Source organism: Mobula hypostoma, chromosome 27, assembly GCF_963921235.1.
Source record: "Mobula hypostoma chromosome 27, sMobHyp1.1, whole genome shotgun sequence".
In the NCBI taxonomy this organism is placed as follows: domain Eukaryota; kingdom Metazoa; phylum Chordata; class Chondrichthyes; order Myliobatiformes; family Myliobatidae; genus Mobula; species Mobula hypostoma.
Window position 1 is genome coordinate 34,945,237 of NC_086123.1, and position 17,213 is coordinate 34,962,449.

At 46.0% G+C, this 17,213-nt stretch overlaps 1 protein-coding gene and 1 long non-coding RNA gene across 2 annotated transcripts in view; one reads left to right on the forward strand and one right to left on the reverse strand.

Moving 5' to 3' along the window:
- trpv4 (transient receptor potential cation channel, subfamily V, member 4) overlaps window positions 1–17,213 on the forward strand; it is a 149,508-nt gene that overhangs the window by 72,653 nt on the left and 59,642 nt on the right. The window contains exon 5 of the mRNA XM_063034220.1: window positions 2,412–2,552. Within this exon, the coding sequence (XP_062890290.1) occupies window positions 2,412–2,552 (141 nt within the window). The remainder of the gene's footprint in view (window positions 1–2,411; window positions 2,553–17,213) is intronic.
- The window catches only part of LOC134338417 (uncharacterized), a 38,069-nt gene continuing 23,571 nt past the window's right edge, over window positions 2,716–17,213 (reverse strand). Inside the window, exon 3 of the long non-coding RNA XR_010016221.1 lies at window positions 2,716–5,103. This is a non-coding gene — a long non-coding RNA (uncharacterized LOC134338417). The remainder of the gene's footprint in view (window positions 5,104–17,213) is intronic.

A 17,213-nucleotide genomic window follows, 5' to 3' on the forward strand; every position in this document is an offset into this window, starting at 1 on the left:
GTTTACTCGTTCTCCCCGTGATGGCGTGGGTTTCCTCGTTCTCCCCGTGACCGTGTGGGTTTACTCGTTCTCTCTGTAACTGCGTGGGTTTACTCGTTCTCCCCGTGACCGCGTGGGTTTCCTCGTTCTCCCCGTGACCGCGTGGGTTTCCTCGTTCTCCCCGTGACGGCGTGGATTTCCTCGTTCTCCCCGTGACCGCGTGGGTTTCCTCGTTCTCCCCGTGACGGCGTGGGTTTACTCGTTCTCCCCGTGACCGCGTGGGTTTCCTCGTTCTCCCTGTCACCGCGTGGGTTTACTCGTTCTCCCCGTGACCGCGTGGGGTTCCTCGTTTTCCCCGTGACTGCGTGGGTTTCCTCGTTCTCCCCGTGATGGCGTGGGTTTCCCGTTCTCCCCGTGACGGCGTGGGTTTACTCGTTCTCCTCGTGACCGCGTGGGTTTCCTCGTTCTCCCCGTGACGGCGTGGGTTTCCTCGTTCTCCCTGTCACCGCGTGGGTTTACTCGTTCTCCCCGTAACCGCGTGGGTTTCCTCGTTCTCCCCGTGATGGCGTGGGTTTCCTCGTTCTCCCTGTCACCGCGTGAGTTTACTCGTTCTCCCCGTGACTGCGTGGGGTTCCTCGTTTTCCCCGTGACTGCGTGGGTTTCCTCGTTCTCCCCGTGATGGCGTGGGTTTCCTCGTTCTCCCCGTGACGGCGTGGGTTTCCTTGTTCTCTCTGTAACCGCGTGGGTTTCCTCGTTCTCCCTGTCACCGCGTGGGTTTACTCGTTCTCCCCGTGACTGCGTGGGGTTCCTCGTTTTCCCCGTGACTGCGTGGGTTTCCTCGTTCTCCCCGTGATGGCGTGGGTTTCCTCGTTCTCCCCGTGACGGCGTGGGTTTCCTCGTTCTCCCTGTCACCGCGTGGGTTTACTCGTTCTCCCCGTAACCGCGTGGGTTTCCTCGTTCTCCCCGTGATGGCGTGGGTTTCCTCATTCTCCCTGTCACTGCGTGAGTTTACTCGTTCTCCCCGTGACCGCGTGGGTTTCCTTGTTCTCTCTGTAACCGCGTGGGTTTCCTCGTTCTCCCTGTCACCGCGTGGGTTTACTCGTTCTCCCCGTGACTGCGTGGGGTTCCTCGTTTTCCCCGTGACTGCGTGGGTTTCCTCGTTCTCCTCGTGACGGCGTGGGTTTCCTCGTTCTCCCTGTCACCGCGTGGGTTTACTCGTTCTCCCCGTAACCGCGTGGGTTTCCTCGTTCTCCCCGTGATGGCGTGGGTTTCCTCGTTCTCCCTGTCACCGCGTGAGTTTACTCGTTCTCCCCTTGACCGCGTGGGTTTCCTTGTTCTCTCTGTAACCACGTGGGTTTCCTCGTTCTCCCTGTCACCGCGTGGGTTTACTCGTTCTCCCCGTGACTGCGTGGGTTTCCTCGTTCTCCCCGTGATGGCGTGGGTTTCCTCGTTCTCCCCGTGACCGCGTGGGTTTCCTCCCGTTGCTGTGGTCTCCTCCCAAAGACGTGCAGCTTAGGGTTAGAAAGTTGTGAGAGTACCACGTTGGCGCTGGAAGCATGCCAACACTTACGGGCTGCCCCCCCTCCCCGCACGCCCTTGGGACTGTCAGTCACTTATGCAAATGACACCTTTCACTATGTTCCGATGTATATTTGACAAATAACGCTAATTTACAATCCCACCACCTACAAATCGCCATTTAAAAAGCTGCCAGTTTGGTGGTTTGTTTCATTTCTGGATGCGGGTCTGTGTTTAGAATTAGTTATTGCATTTGTTTCTCAGACACATCCTGCACTTCAAAGGGATTCAGTCTTTTGGGTAATCCCAAAGTTTTGGAAAAATATTTTAAAAAGATAAGTTGATTTGCATCAAGATAAAACAGGACATTATAGAGAAAAAGGATCTGGTGCTTTCCCGGCATACATGATGAATAAACTCTTCTCAGGCTTCCAGCCTGCTACAGGCGTCAATTATAACCACTGGTTCAATGACAAATTCTGCCATCTTCTTCAGGGCATGTCCAGTCCGGTGGTATTTATAACCCCATCGTCTGTCCCTCCTGATTGGTTAGCTCTCATCCAATCAAGTTTCCACTCTCCTACCTTGTTTACAATCGAATTCCAGTTCTTACTTAGAGCAAGACCTTTCATCTTTGTTAAAATTCTTTTCCTCTAATTTTATTTCAATGGCTCCCTTTATCAGGTGGTCCCAAAATCCATTGGAGCGACAGTAGTTTTGTGCTATTAAAGTCAATCCTACGGCCATTGTGAATGCAGTGTTCTGCTACTGCCAATTTCTCCGGGATTAACCTGGCATTAAACAAGGGGTCCATGAACCCCAGGTTGGGAACCTCTGCTCTAAAGAGACGTATCACAGCCTTGTTCTAAATTCGGGTCTGAATACACCTTTATTGTTCCCTGCTCTTGCCCCAGGCCAGACTGCACTGCACATAGCCATCGAGCGCCGGTGCAAGCACTACGTGGAACTACTGGTTGAAAAGGGAGCCGATGTCCACGCACAGGCCCGAGGCAAGTTCTTCCAGCCCAAGGATGAAGGTGGATATTTCTACTTCGGTAAGATACTGCAATGTTTTTTTGTTAAACTTTACAGTACCAATATTGCAGATTCCTCCACTGACTCAATGAGTAATAGTCATAAAGCCAGAGAGAGACTCCATAAGAAACGGGCCCTTTGTCTCAGCAAGTCTACGCTGACCATCAGGTCGAGTCAAGTTTATTGTCATTTAACTACATCAATACCATCAGTGTTTCTCTGAACCAGGGTGCAAGGCACTGTGGTACACATAACACACAATAACTTATGGAAGCAAGGTTAAAATCTACAGATGAATTACACAAAGTAAGGTGCACAGATTAAAATATTGTAAGGTATAGAACAGATTAGCCAGTGACAACTTCAAATGTGACGCAGCAGGGAGTTCAGAAGCCTAATGGCCCAAGGGAAGAAATTGTTTCCCATCCTGACCATTCTTGTCTTTATACACCAGAGTCTCCTGCCTGACAGTAGAATGTTAAAGAGGATTCTGAGAGGATGGGTGATAATACTAAGGGCTCTGTGTACACAGCACTCCTGATAAATATCACCAATAGATCCTCTCGGGCAGCTTCACAGTCCTTTGTAGAGACTTCCAGTCCAACACCCGGCTGCTCCCAACACCAAATGGAGATGCAACTTGAGATGCTCTCAATGGTGCTCCTATAAAATTGATTTGAGATGGGTGGTTGGGGGGGGGGTGAGTGGAGCTTCAATTGCCTCAAATCTCCTTAGAGAGGGGAGACACGTGAACCACCCGTTCACATTAATCTCAGCTTTCCCCACATTCTCACCTGCTATCCCCCTTTCCAGCACTTATCCAAAGACCAGGGACACTTATAGAACTTTGAAGGAAATCAGAGGACCCAGGGGAAGCCCACATGGTCACAGGGAGAACATGGAAGCTCCAGACGGGCATCGTGCATGAGAAAGAGTGAACCTGGGTCCCTGGCACTGAGGGGGTGTCTCTACTAGCTGTTCCACTCAGTGCCACTGCCAAGTTTTTAAAATTATATGAGGCACAGTGAGGGTAGATCCAAAGTATTTTTTTACACCAAGGGTATAGATTTAAAGCAAGAGATAAAAGATTGAGTCACAGCTGATGAGGTAACTTCTACAGATTTAACTTCCCTCACACTGAATAGCAGCAAACCCAATTACAGTGAAAAGTCACACAAAATTACAGAAAAAAACATCCAACAAGGCTCTACTGGAATCCTTAGCAGGCAAGGTACAGGCAGAGGGTCCAAAAAATTCACAGGCAATATCCCAAAAAAAAACATACACACATCAATTAGCGCTTCTGAAACCAGCAATTCCTACAAACATGCAAAGCTTCACTTACAAAAGACTATTCCAAAACCAAGCAAAGAAATAAGGGACAAAGAACTTATACTAGACTACAGACAAGGCACTGGGGGTAATAATTAGCCTAATAGGCAGGTGAGCAGGAGGGGGTATATCATCCATATCATCTCTGCCTCCCTCTGGTGGCCAGTTTGAGGTGTGATGCCATGAACGTTTTGCTCTAAAATCACAGAGATTTGTATGCTCTCTAAACATGACAACGGAAGTGGTAGAAGCAGATTTGATGGGAATGTAAGAAGTATTTAGACAGAACCGTAAACAAGAGTGCTGTGGGTATGAGTGATGGTGTTCTGTAGCCTAAAACCGGAGTGAGGCCCAGAGAGAACGTCTGCCACACTGACTGGAGGATGCCATTCACAACGGGAGAGAAGGAATGTTGACAAAAAACAAAATGTATTTGTATGTACAAAGATAAATATTTTGGTGGATTTATATTTTTCACTATCAGCTGGGAAAGGAACTAGGGGAATTTTAAATCGATCCTTAATTCTATTTGCCTGATAGTAGAAGAGCAAATTGAAGCAAAGAAAATCGTGAAGAGTTCTGGGAAATGTATTTGCCTCTCCCACCATACCAGGCATCCACCACTCTCTGAATAAAAAATTCACCCTTCACATTCCCCCTGACTCTACCCCCTCTTACCTTCAATTCATGCCCTCTGGTATTAGACATTTCTACCCTGGGGAAAAGATACTTCTGTCTGTGCCTCTGTGCCCCGTATAATCTTGTAAACCTCTACCAGATCTCCCCTTAGCCTCCGCTGCTCCAAAGAAAACAACCCGTTTGTCCAGCCTGTCGTGATAGCACGCGCCCTCTAAACCAGGCAGCGTCCTGTTAAACCTTTCCTGCACCCTCTCCGAAGCCTCACATCCTCTCTATAGTGGGGAGACCAGAACTGTGCACAATATTCCAGATGTGGTCTAACCAGAGTTTTATGAAGTTGCAACATAACCTTTTAACTTTTGAACTCAGTGCCAACTAATAATAGTGAGCATTCTATAAGGCTTCTTAACTGCCCACCCCCATGTTGAGCTATTTTCCATCTTATAAGGAATTCTGTTCCTCAAATGGCAGAGGAAGCAATCTTTAAAAATTTGTAAGGCAGTGTTAGATCGATGCTTGAAAATGACAAACGAACTGCAGGCGCTGGATATCTGAAACGTAAGCGGAAATGCTGGAAATACCCGACTGGTCAGGCAGTACCTGTGGAAAGAGAAACAGAGTCAACATTTCAGACTTGATAAGAAATCAAAGGTTACTAACCACAATCTTACTGAATGGCAGAACAGTCGAGGGGCTAAGAGGTCATAACCCTTGAAACTTGTATGTGTGTCTGTTTCCAACAGTAAATTCATAACCATCCCATTTCTTGAGTGTACCACCTAAACTGACACTTCATTGTAGAACCAGGTGTGTATTGCATTATTGTGCCCCAACTGATCCATGAAACATGGCAGTATAGTGCTTAGCACAATGTTTTACAGTACAGGCGACCGGGGTTCATTTCCCACCACTGTCTGTAAGAAGCCTGTACATTCCGGAGGAATTTTGTACGGAGGAAACCCATGTGACTGTGTGGATTTCCTCCGGGTACTCCAGTTTCCTCCCACAGTCCAAAGATGTACCGGTTGGTAGGTTAAGTGGTCATTGTAAATTGTCCCGTGATTCAGCCAGGATCAAACGGGTGGGGGGGGGTGCTTTGCTGGGTGGTGCAGCTCGAAGGGCCGAAAGGTCCTATTTTGTGCAGTATCTCAATAAATAAATAAATCAAAGAAAAGAATCATATTGTATCTGCCTGTGCTGTTGGGATGTTGCAAATACCGTGAAGGTATTCAAAAAGAGTATTTTTCTTTAGGAAAAAATCTAACCACAACTAGTGGTGTGATGTAGCTCTTCGTTAATCCAAACATTTCTTGACGTGTAACATATATCATGCCTAAACCAATCCCATCTGCTGGACGCTGCCTGCCTGTCTGTGTGTCTGTATACACGGTTCTTAAACATTCCTGTCATATCTGCTTCTACCATTTCCCTTGCCAACATGTCCCAAGTGTACACAACCCTCTGGGGTTTTACAACAAACCATTCATGATAAATCTTCCTTCAAACTTTTATTTCCAGCTTTGAAGCTATGTATTTGATATTTGTACTCTGGCAAACAGACTCTGACTATCTTCCCACAAACAAGAGAAAATCTGCAGATGTTGGAAATCCAAGCAACACACACACACACAATGCTGGAGGAACTCAGCTGGCCGGGCGGCAAGTACAGTCGACATTGCGGGCCCAACCCTTCAGCAGGACTGGAGAAAAAAGGCTGAGGATTAGAGGGGAGGGGAGAGAGAACCACCAGGTGATAGGTGAAGCCTGGAGGGGGACGGATGAAGCAATGAGCAGGGAAGTTGATTGGTGAGATGAGGTGAGAGAGGGAAAAGGGGATGGGAAGGGGAGGTGGTTGGGGGGCATTACCGGAAGTTTGAGAAATCGATGTTCATGCCATCAGGTTGGAGGCTACCCAGACAGAATATAAGGTGTTGTTCCTCCAACCTAAGTGTGGCCTCATCACAACAGTGGAGGAAGCCATGGATGGACATATCGGAATAGGAATGGGAAGTGGAATTAAAATGGGTGGCCACTGGGAGAACCTGCTTGTTCTGACAGATGGAGCATAAATGCTCGGTGAAGCGGTCTCCCAATCTACATCAGGTCTCACTGATATACAGGAGGCCACATCAGGAGCACCAGACACCATAAATGACCCCAACAGACTCATAGGTGAAGTGTCGCTTCACCTGGAAGGACTGTTTTAGGGACAGCTTATCCACCGGTGTCTATTACATACCCATGGACTCTCATCTCCTGACGAAGGGTCTCGGCCCGAAACGTCGACTGTAGCTCTTCCTAGAGATGCTGCCTGGCCTGCTGCGTTCCACCAGCAACTTTTATGTGTGTTGCTTGAACTTCCAGCATCTGCAGAATTCCTTGTGTTTGCGTTTGGACTCTCATAGCTACCTAGACTATACCTCATCCCTCCCTACTACTTGTAAAAACTCCATCCCCTTCTCTCAATTCCTCCATCTCTGCTGCATCTGCTCTCAGGATGAGGCTCTTCATTCTAGAAGAAAGGAGAAGTCCTCCTTTTTCAAAGAAAGGGGGTTCCCTTCGTCCACCATCAACGCTGCTCTCAACTGCATCTCTTCCATTTCACACAAGTCTGCTCTAACCCCATTCTCCCACCACCCTACCAGGAATAGGGTTCCTCTTGTCCTCACCTACCACCCCACCAGACTCTGTGTCCAGCACATAATGCTCCGCAACTTCCACCATCTCCAATGGGATCCCACCACGAAGTACGTCTTCCCCCCACCCCCACTTTCTGCTTTCTGCAGGGATCACTCCCTACGCGACTTCCTTGTCCATTTGTCCCTCCTCACCGATCTCCCTCCTGACACTTATCCTTGCAAGCAGAACAAGTGCTACACCTGCCCCTACACCTTCTCCCTCACTACCATCCAGGGCCCTAAGCAGTCCTTCCAGGTGAAGTGACACTTCATGCGTGAGTCTGTTAAGGTCACTTACTGTGTTCAGTGCTCCCTGTGTGGCCTCCTGTACATCGGTGAGACCCGACGTAGATTGGGAGACCGCTTCGCTGAGCACCCATGCTCCATCCGCCAGAACAAATGGGATCTCCCGTGGCCACCCATTTTAATTCCACTTCCCATTCTCATTCCAATTTGTCCATCCATGGCCTCCTCCACTGTCGTGATGAGGTCACACTTAAGTTGGAGGAACAACACCATATATTCCGTTTGGGTAGCCTCCAACCTGATCGCATGAACATCGATTTCTCTAACTTCTGGTAATGCCCCCTAATCAACCCCCCCCTCCATTTCCCATCCCCTTTTCCCTCTCTCACCTCATCTCACCAATCAGCTTCCCAGCTCTTTACTTCATCCCTCCCCCTCCAGGTTTCACCTATCTCCTACCCCCACCTTTTAAACCTACTCCTCAGATTTTTTTCTCCAGTCCTGCCAAGAGATTTCCGCCCGAACCGACTGTACTTTTTTCCATCGATGCTGCCTGGCCTGCTGAGTTCCTCCAGCATTTTGTGTCTGCTGCTCCTACTATCTTCCTCACCTATGCCTCAAATGATTTTAAAACTTCATGCCAGTCTCCCCTTGGCCTCCTACACTGCAGAGAAAACAATCCAAATTTGTCCAAAGTCTGCTTGCAGTTATTGAAATACTCACTAACCGAGGCAAAATTCCCTCTCCAACATCTCCACGTCCTTCCCCTAATGCAGGGGATCCCAATCTTTTTTATGCCATGGACTCCCATCATTAACCAAGGGTCTGGAAACCGCTGCTCCAATGCATGTCCAAAACTGCACAAAATACTCCAGCTGCCGCCCAACCAAAGTTCATACAGTTGCAACTTTTGTCCTCAAAATCTATTCATAGTCCATCCTCAGTCATTACTGAAAAAGACCAAAAGACCATCAGATATAAAAGCAGAATTAGGCCATTTGGCCCATCGAGTCTGCTCCACAATTTCATCATGGCTGATCCAATTTTCCTCTCAGCCCCAATCTCCTGCCTTCTGCCTGTATCCCTTCATGCCCTGACCAATCAAGAATCTATCAACCTCTGCCTTAAATACACATAAAGACATGGCTTTCACAGTTACCTGTGGCAAAGAATTCTACCGATTCACCAATCTCTGGCTAAAAGGACGCTCCTCTATTCTGAGGCTGTGTCCTCTGGTCTTAGACTCTCCCACCATAGAAAACATCCTCTCCACATCCACTCTATCAAGGCCTTTCACCATTTGATAGGTTTCAATTAGGTCACCCCTCATTCTTCTGAATTCTAGTGAATACAGGTCCAGAGCCATCAGACACTCTTCATATGACAAGCTATTCAATCTTGCTATCATTTTCATGAATCTCCTTTGAACCCTCTTCAGTTTCAGCACATCCATTCTAAGGGGCCCAAAACTGCTCACAATACTCATGTGAGGCCTCACCAGTGCTTTATAATATCTCAAAATTACATCCTTGCTTTTATATTCTAGTCCTCTTGAAATGAATGCTAACATTTCATTTGCCTTCCTTTCCACAGACTCAACCTGCAAATTAACCTTTTGGGAATCCTGCATAAGGACTCTGAAGTCCTTTTTCACCTCAGTTTTTTGTATTTTCTCTTCATTTAGAGAAAAGTCTACCCTTTCATTTCTTCTACGAAAGTGTATGACCATACACTTCCCAACACTGTATTCCACCTGCCTCTTCTTTGCCCATTCTCCTAATTATCCTTCTGTAGCCTCTCTACTCCCTCAAAACTATCTGCCCCTCCACTTATCTTTGTATTGTCTGCAAACTTTGCAACAAAGCCATCAATTCTGTCATCCAAATCATTGACATATAATGTAAAAAGAATTGGTTCCAACACAGACCCCTGTGGAACACCACTAGTCACCGGCAGCCAACCAGAAAAAGCTCCATTTATTCCCGCTCTTTGCCTCCTGCCAATCAGCTGCTACTTTATCCTTGCTAGAACCTTCCTTGTAATACTTAAGTTATCCCATTCAGGGAGCTGTGGTCTTATGTCCCAACATCCCTTCGTAAATCAATTTTTCTAATGGTCTGCTAATTAGTCTACACCTTCCTCTTACGTTTGACCTCCCAAAGTGCAATCCTTACTCATACAGATTAAAGTCCATCTCATTTCTCTGCCAATATTTCCAGATGATCTATATCCCGACAAATCCTTTGACAACCTTCATCACTATCCACAACTCCACCAATTTTTGTGCGGTTTGCAAGCCTACCTACGAGCCCACCTACATTTTGTCCAAATCATTTATTTATATATGTCACAAAAATTATTTCCTGTGGAACATCACTGGTCACAGCTCTCCAGTCAGAATAAAACCTCTCCAGCACTACCCTCAGCCTTCTGTGGTCAGGCCAGTTTTAAAATCTAAACCACCAAGTCTCCATGAAACCCATGTGCTTTAATCTTTCTGATCTGCTTGTCCGGATAGTTTAGTCAAATGGCATATTGAATCCCACGTGGCCAACATCCACTGCCCTGCCTTCATCAATCATCTTCGTCACCTCTTCAATAAAATTTAATCAATGTTGCAAGGTAAGATCTCCCCTGCACAAAGCCCCATAGACTATGTTGCTAATAAATCCTTTCCTATCCAGATCTGAATAGAATCTATCCCTGAGGATATTCTCCAGTAAATTTCTCTGGCCTGTGATTCCCTGATTTGTCTCTACTGTTGCCCTTAAACCATGGGGTGGTACAGTAGCCTAGTGGTTAGCACAACGCTTTACAGTACGGGTGACCTGGGTTCAATTCCTGCTGCTGCCTATAAGGAGTTTTTACATTCTCCCCGTAACCGTGTGGGTTTCCTCTGGGTGCTCCGGTTTCCTCCCACATTCCAAAGAAATATTGGTTGGTAGGTTAATGAGACATTGTAAATTATCCCCTGATTAGGCTAGGATTAAATTGGGGGTTGCTGGATGGCACTGATTGAAGAACTGGAAGTGCCTATTCTGCGCTATATCTCAAAAATAGATCAATAAACAAACCCAACAAACAAACTGAGGAACTATATTGTCTGTTCTTCAATCCTCTGAGACCTCACACCTGTTTTTAATGAGGATACAATGTTCTTCTTTCTTAAAAACCTGGGATAGTTCCCGTCAGGCCCAAGGGACAATAAACTGGGATAGATCCCATCAGGCCCAAGGGACAATAAACTGGGATAGATCCCATCAGGCCCAAGGGACAATAAACTGGGATAGTTCCCGTCAGGCCCAAGGGACAATAAACTGGGATAGTTTCTGTCAGGCCCAAGGGACAGTAAACTGGGATAGTTCCCATCAGGCCCAAGGGACGATAAACTGGGATAGTTCCCGTCAGACCCAAGGGACAGTAAACTGGGATAGTTTCCGTCAGGCCAAGGGACAGTAAACTGGGATAATTTCTGTCAGGCCAAGGGACAGTAAACTGGGATAGTTTTCGTCAGGCCCAAGGGACAGTAAACTGGGATAGTTCCCATCAGGCCCAAGGGATGATAAACTGGGATAGTTCCCATCAGGCCCAAGGGACAGTAAACTGGGATAGTTCCCATCAGGCCCAAGGGATGATAAACTGGGATAGTTCCCATCAGGCCCAAGGGATGATAAACTGGGATAGTTCCCATCAGGCCCAAGGGACAGTAAACTGGGATAGTTCCCGTCAGGCCCAAGGGACAGTAAACTGGGATAGTTTCCGTCAGGCCCAAGGGACAGTAAACTGGGATAGTTCCCATCAGGCCCAAGGGACAGTAAACTGGGATAGTCCCCATCAGGCCCAAGGGACAGTAAACTGGGATAGTCCCCATCAGGCCCAAGGGACGATAAACTGGGATAGTTTCTGTCAGGCCCAAGGGACAGTAAAGTGGGATAGTTCCCATCAGGCCCAAGGGACGATAAACTGGGATAGTTTCTGTCAGGCCCAAGGGACAGTAAAGTGGGATAGTTCCCATCAGGCCCAAGGGACGATAAACTGGGATAGTTCCCATCAGGCCCAAGGGACAGTAAACTGGGATAGTTCCCATCAGGCCCAAGGGATGATAAACTGGGATAGTTCCCATCAGGCCCAAGGGACGATAAACTGGGATAGTTCCCATCAGGCCCAAGGGACAGTAAACTGGGATAGTTCCCATCAGGCCCAAGGGATGATAAACTGGGATAGTTCCCATCAGGCCCAAGGGACGATAAACTGGGATAGTTCCCATCAGGCCCAAGGGATGATAAACTGGGATAGTTCCCATCAGACCCAAGGGACAGTAAACTGGGATAGTTTCCGTCAGGCCAAGGGACAGTAAACTGGGATAGTTTCCGTCAGGCCCAAGGGACAGTAAACTGGGATAGTTCCCATCAGGCCCAAGGGACAATAAACTGGGATAGTTCCCGTCAGGCCCAAGGGCCTTTAATACTCTTCAAGAGCTCAACATTATCCTCCTTGATATCAACATACTCTCAAATATCACTATGATCAGCCCTCTTTGGTATTGTTAACCCTCGTGTCCTTCACCATGGTGAAGACTGATGCAAAGGAAAGCTTACAGTTAGCAGGAAGCATTTCATATTAATCTTCATTTAGCTGTTTGTCTAAACTTCTAATTCTGAATGGCTAGCCTTCAATATCTGTTTGGGGTGGACATCTTGAAATTCCCAAGATGAAACATTATTCTGATGTAGATAAAGATTGGCTGTAAGCTCCATCATGGACGGTAGATTCCATAGTACCCAGGCCATCTTCAAAAAGGCAGTGAGCGTCGGTAAGGACCTCGATCACCCAGGGCATGCCCTCTTCTCATTGCTACCATCAGGGAGGAGGTACAGGAGCCTGAAGACACTGATTCGGATCTCTCCAGCTTTGGAAACACATTCAATGATTCAGAAACAGCTTCTTCCCCTCTGCCATCAGATTTCAGGATGCACTTTGAACCCATAAACATTACCTCATTATTTTTTATTTCTTTTTTTGCACTAGTTATTTAATTTAACTATTATATATAAACTTATTGTATGGATGCTATATTCACACTATATTCAAAATTCACGGTGTTTTGTACCGTTATTTTGTATTGTATTGTTCAGTTGCCGCGAAGTTAACAAACTTCACAACATATGTCGATGATTCTGATTCTGAGTTATTAGGGCAGCACCGGAAATACATTGTGTAAAAACAAATCCCTGTTACTGGAGGGTTACAAGAAAGGATTGGCAGGGAAGTTCAAAACTTTATCACATAAGTAGTCGGCCCATTCTGCTGCCTTTAGTGTTAAATAAATGGTATGCCATTGTTTGATCTCATGCATCACAAAGTGTTTGAAGGAAATTACAGCAATGTCATGGGATGCTTTTAATGTGAACAATTAACAACAGGAATGTGAGCATTTCCTGCTGGATTTCACCAAAAACGCTAATAACTTTGGCATGAAAGGCTCAGTGCATGAGGTCATTCCTCTTGGTACAAAACATCATGTTATAAGAAGCTTGATGCCACCTACTCAACCAGCTTTGTACTTAACCTACGAGGCATCCAGCAAAATTCTCCGGGGTAATTAGAGCTCGGTTCTTTGGGTCTGAGGAGGAAAACGCCGCGCCATTCCACGGGGCAAAGGTGCAACAGTTTGCCCTAAAGCTGTTACAGTTTACCACATGGTAGTTCAGGAAAGGGAGACAATTCCCAGGAATAATCCTTCAGAAACATCAAAATTAATTCCTGGGATGTCCAAACTGTCTTACGCAGAAAGGTTAGAGAGACTGGGCTTGTACACGCTGGAATTAAGGAGATTGAGGGGGGGATCTGATTGAGACATATAAGGAATTGGACAAGATAGAGGCAGGAAATATGTTCCAGATGCTGGGAGAGTCCAGTACCAGAGGGCATGGTTTAAGAATAAGGGGTAGGTCATTTAGGACAGAGTTGAGGAGGAACTCCTTCTCCCAGAGAGTTGTGGAGGTGTGGAACGCGCTGCCTCAGAAGGCAGTGGAGGCCAGTTCTCTGGATGCTTTCAAGAAGGAGCTAGATAGGTATCTTATGGATAGGGGAATCAAGGGTTATGGGGACAAGGCAGGAACCGGGTATTGATAGTAGATGATCAGCCATGATCTCAGAATGGCGGGGCAGGCTTGAAGGGCCGAATGGTCTACTTCTGCACCTATTGTCTATTGTGACATACCAAATGTCCTCAAACTCCTAGTGAAATATAGTTGTGCTGTGCCTTCTTCGTAATTGCATCAATATGCTGGGCCCAGAATAGATCTTCATCAGAAGTTAACAACCAGGAACATGAAAGCTGCTGCACAGGATTAGGAGTTGAACAATTCAGATTATATAAAATGTTAGAAGGAACAGAATTATCATCAATCAGAATTTGCAGGAGGGTACCTGAATCAGCAACTGATGACACTTAAGGAGCAGCTGACACAGGTAGGAGTGCTTTAAGTATCACCTGAGGGTGTTGAACTACTAATGCAATGAATCCCCAGAAAAGGAAGGCATGTAAAAGGTGAAGGAGCTCTCTAATTATCCCACCCCTAGTCCTGTCATAGTCTACTGTTGGATCCTGGTGACCTTGTCATCCAAAGGCTCTTCAGAAGTCAACAATGAGATATAAATCTTGTAATTATAGCCAAATTATTAGGTGTTCATATCAATAAGAAATAATGGGAAGAAACTCAGTCTACTGTGAGGGAGAGAGAGAAAGTGAAAGGAGAACAAAGAAAAGACAAAGAAACAACAAAGCGTTATTTTCTCAAAGTAGAAAAATAGCAAGACAATCCTTGATAACAATAGCATGTGAAATGACCAGATTCAAGGGACGTTACACCTACCGCAGAGAAATTAAGAAGCTCTAGAAAAATTCAGCCAAACTATAATTGCTAGAAAATTGACTGAACAATTACACACATACAGGTGATCATATAAACAGACTAGCAGGCAGGGGAAAAGTTAAACTATAAAAAACACATTTTACACTGCAATCCAGCACCATCAAAGCCTTCCTTTCATCTTTCGATTCCAGTCCCTTTTGAAAGGTGTTAATTTGTGCAATCCCTCTAGGCAATACGTTCTACTACAAGGGTCTCGACCTGAAGCATCGACTGTCCGTCTTCCTCCAGGGATGTGGTCTGAGCTGCTGAGTTCCTTCAGCACCTGCTTGTTGTGGCACATCAAAATAGATTGTTGTCCATAGAAAATATAATTTGTGACTACTCTGGCTTTTTGCTTACTATTATCTTAATTTGGTTTCATTTGTAGCCACAGGAAGAGCTTCAACTTTTAACCATTCATCCTCCCAAATCTTTATTGAAGTTCTTGGCCGGGGTTTCCCAACCTTTTAATGCCATGGAGCCCTACTGTTAACCAAGGGGTCCATAGATCTCAGGTTTGGAACCCCTGATTTAAATCCTAGATAATTCCTCTTCCTCTTGCCCCTCTACTAAGAAATTGGCAGAACTTTCTAGTGGAAATGGATGTAAAGTACTTATTTAGTACCTCAGTCTCTAAGAAAGTTCCCTTTATGAGCTTTAATACGTCCCACCCTTCCAGTAATAGTCTTTTCACTATTTATGTCTTTCTAAAGAGCCTTTATGAAAGCCGCTGTCCTCATAAGCTGGTTTTAATACATGACCTTTTCTTTCAGAGTGCCACCCAAAATCATAAAGTTATCAATGTGATTAATAAAGAAATGTTTTCCTCTCTACCTCATCATGAAACAGGACAAAGTTCTTGATGAAAGTGAAAATTATAGATTTTATGAAGCGACTTAATGGAAAGGGTTTCGATGAGAAGGGAAACTGAAATGGAGATTGAATCAAAATCAGGCTTCTTTTCACTGACATACAGTACTGTAGGTCATGAAATTTGTTATCCTGTGGCAACAGTGCAGTGCAATACAAAAGTATATAATGTTACAATTAGAAATATAAATAAGTAATGCAAAAAGAGATCAAAAATAGTGATGTAGTGTTCACGAGCTGTTCAGAAATTTGATAAAAACATTGAAAATCTACAGCGCAATACAGGCCCTTTGGCCCACAAAGCTGTGCCAAACATGTCCCTACCTTATAACTACCTAGGCTTACACATAGCCCTCTATTTTTCTAAGCTCCATGTACCTATCCAGGAGTCTCTTAAAAGACCCTATTGTATCTGCCTCTACCACTGTCGCCAGCAGCCCATTCCACGCACTCACCACTCTCTGTGTAAAAAACTTACCCGACATCTCCTCTGTACCTATTCCCCAGCACCTTAAAATTGTGCCCTCTTGTTTCAGCCCGGGAAAAAGCCTCTGACTATCCACATGATCAATGCCTCTCATCATCTTATACACCTCCGTCAGGTCACCTCTCATCCTCCGTCGCTCCAAGGAGAAAAGGCCAAGTTCACGCAATCTATTCTCATAAGGCAGGCTCCCCAATCCAGGCAACATCCTTGTAAATCTCCTCTGCACCCTTTCTATGGCTTCCACATCCTTCCTGTAGTGAGGCGACCAGAACTGAGCACAGTACTCGAAGTGGGGTCTGACCAGGGTCCTATATAGCTGCAACATTACCTCTCGGCTCCTAAACTCAGTCCCATGGTTGATGAAGGCCAATGCACTGTATGCCTTCTTAACCACAGAGTCAACATGCGCAGCAGCTTTGAGTGTCCTATGGACTCAGACCCCAAGATCCCTCTGATCCTCCACACTGCCAAGAGTCTTACCATTAATACTATATTCTGCCATCATATTTGACTTACCAAAACCTCACACTTATCTGGGTTGAACTCCATCTGCCAATTCTCAGCTCAGTTTTGCATCCTATCAATGTCCCGCTGTAACCTCTGACAGCCCTCCACACTATCCACAACACACCCAACCTTTGTGTCATCAGCAAACTTACTAACCCACCCCTCCACTTCCTCATCCAGGTCATTTATAAAAATCACGAAGAGTAAGGGTCCCAGAACAGATCCCTGAGGCACACCACTGGTCACCGACCTCCATGCAGAATATGACCCGTCTACAATCACTCTTTGCCTGCTGTGGACAAGCCTGTTCTGGATCCACAAAGCAATGTCCCCTTGGATCCCATGCCTCCTTACTTTCTCAATAAGCCTTGCACGGGGCACCTTATCAAATGCCTTGCTGAAATCCATATACACTACATCTACTGCTCTTCCTTCATCAATGTGGGAGGGAATAAGCTGCTCCTAAAAACACTGAGTGTCTGTCTTCAGACACCCATTCCCTCTGCTGCCTGTAAGGAGTTCGTACATTCTCCCTGTGACTGCGTGGGTTTCCACCGGGTGCTCTGGTTTCCACCCACAATCCAAAGATGTACCAGTTGACAGGTTAATAGGTCATTGTAAATTGTCACATGATTAGGCTAGGGTTAAATCAGGGGTGGAAGGGCCTATTCTGCACGGTATCTTAATATAAAAAGTAAAGAAGTACCTCCCCCCTGATGATAGCAGTGAGAAGAGGGCATGTCCTGGGAGGTGGGGTCCTGAATGATGGATGTTCTTTCATGTTGAGGCTTTGGCTTTTGAAGGTGTCCTCGATGCTGTGGAGGCTGGTGTCCATGATGGAGCTGTCTGAGTTTACAACTCTCTGCAGCTTATTCCAGTCTCGTGCAGTACAGCCTTCATACCAGACAGTAGTATAACCAGTCAGAATACTCTCTACGGTCCAAGGACTGAAGCCAGATAGGTTTTCAGCCCCAGTTAATAACACTGAAAGAAAACAAGAAATGT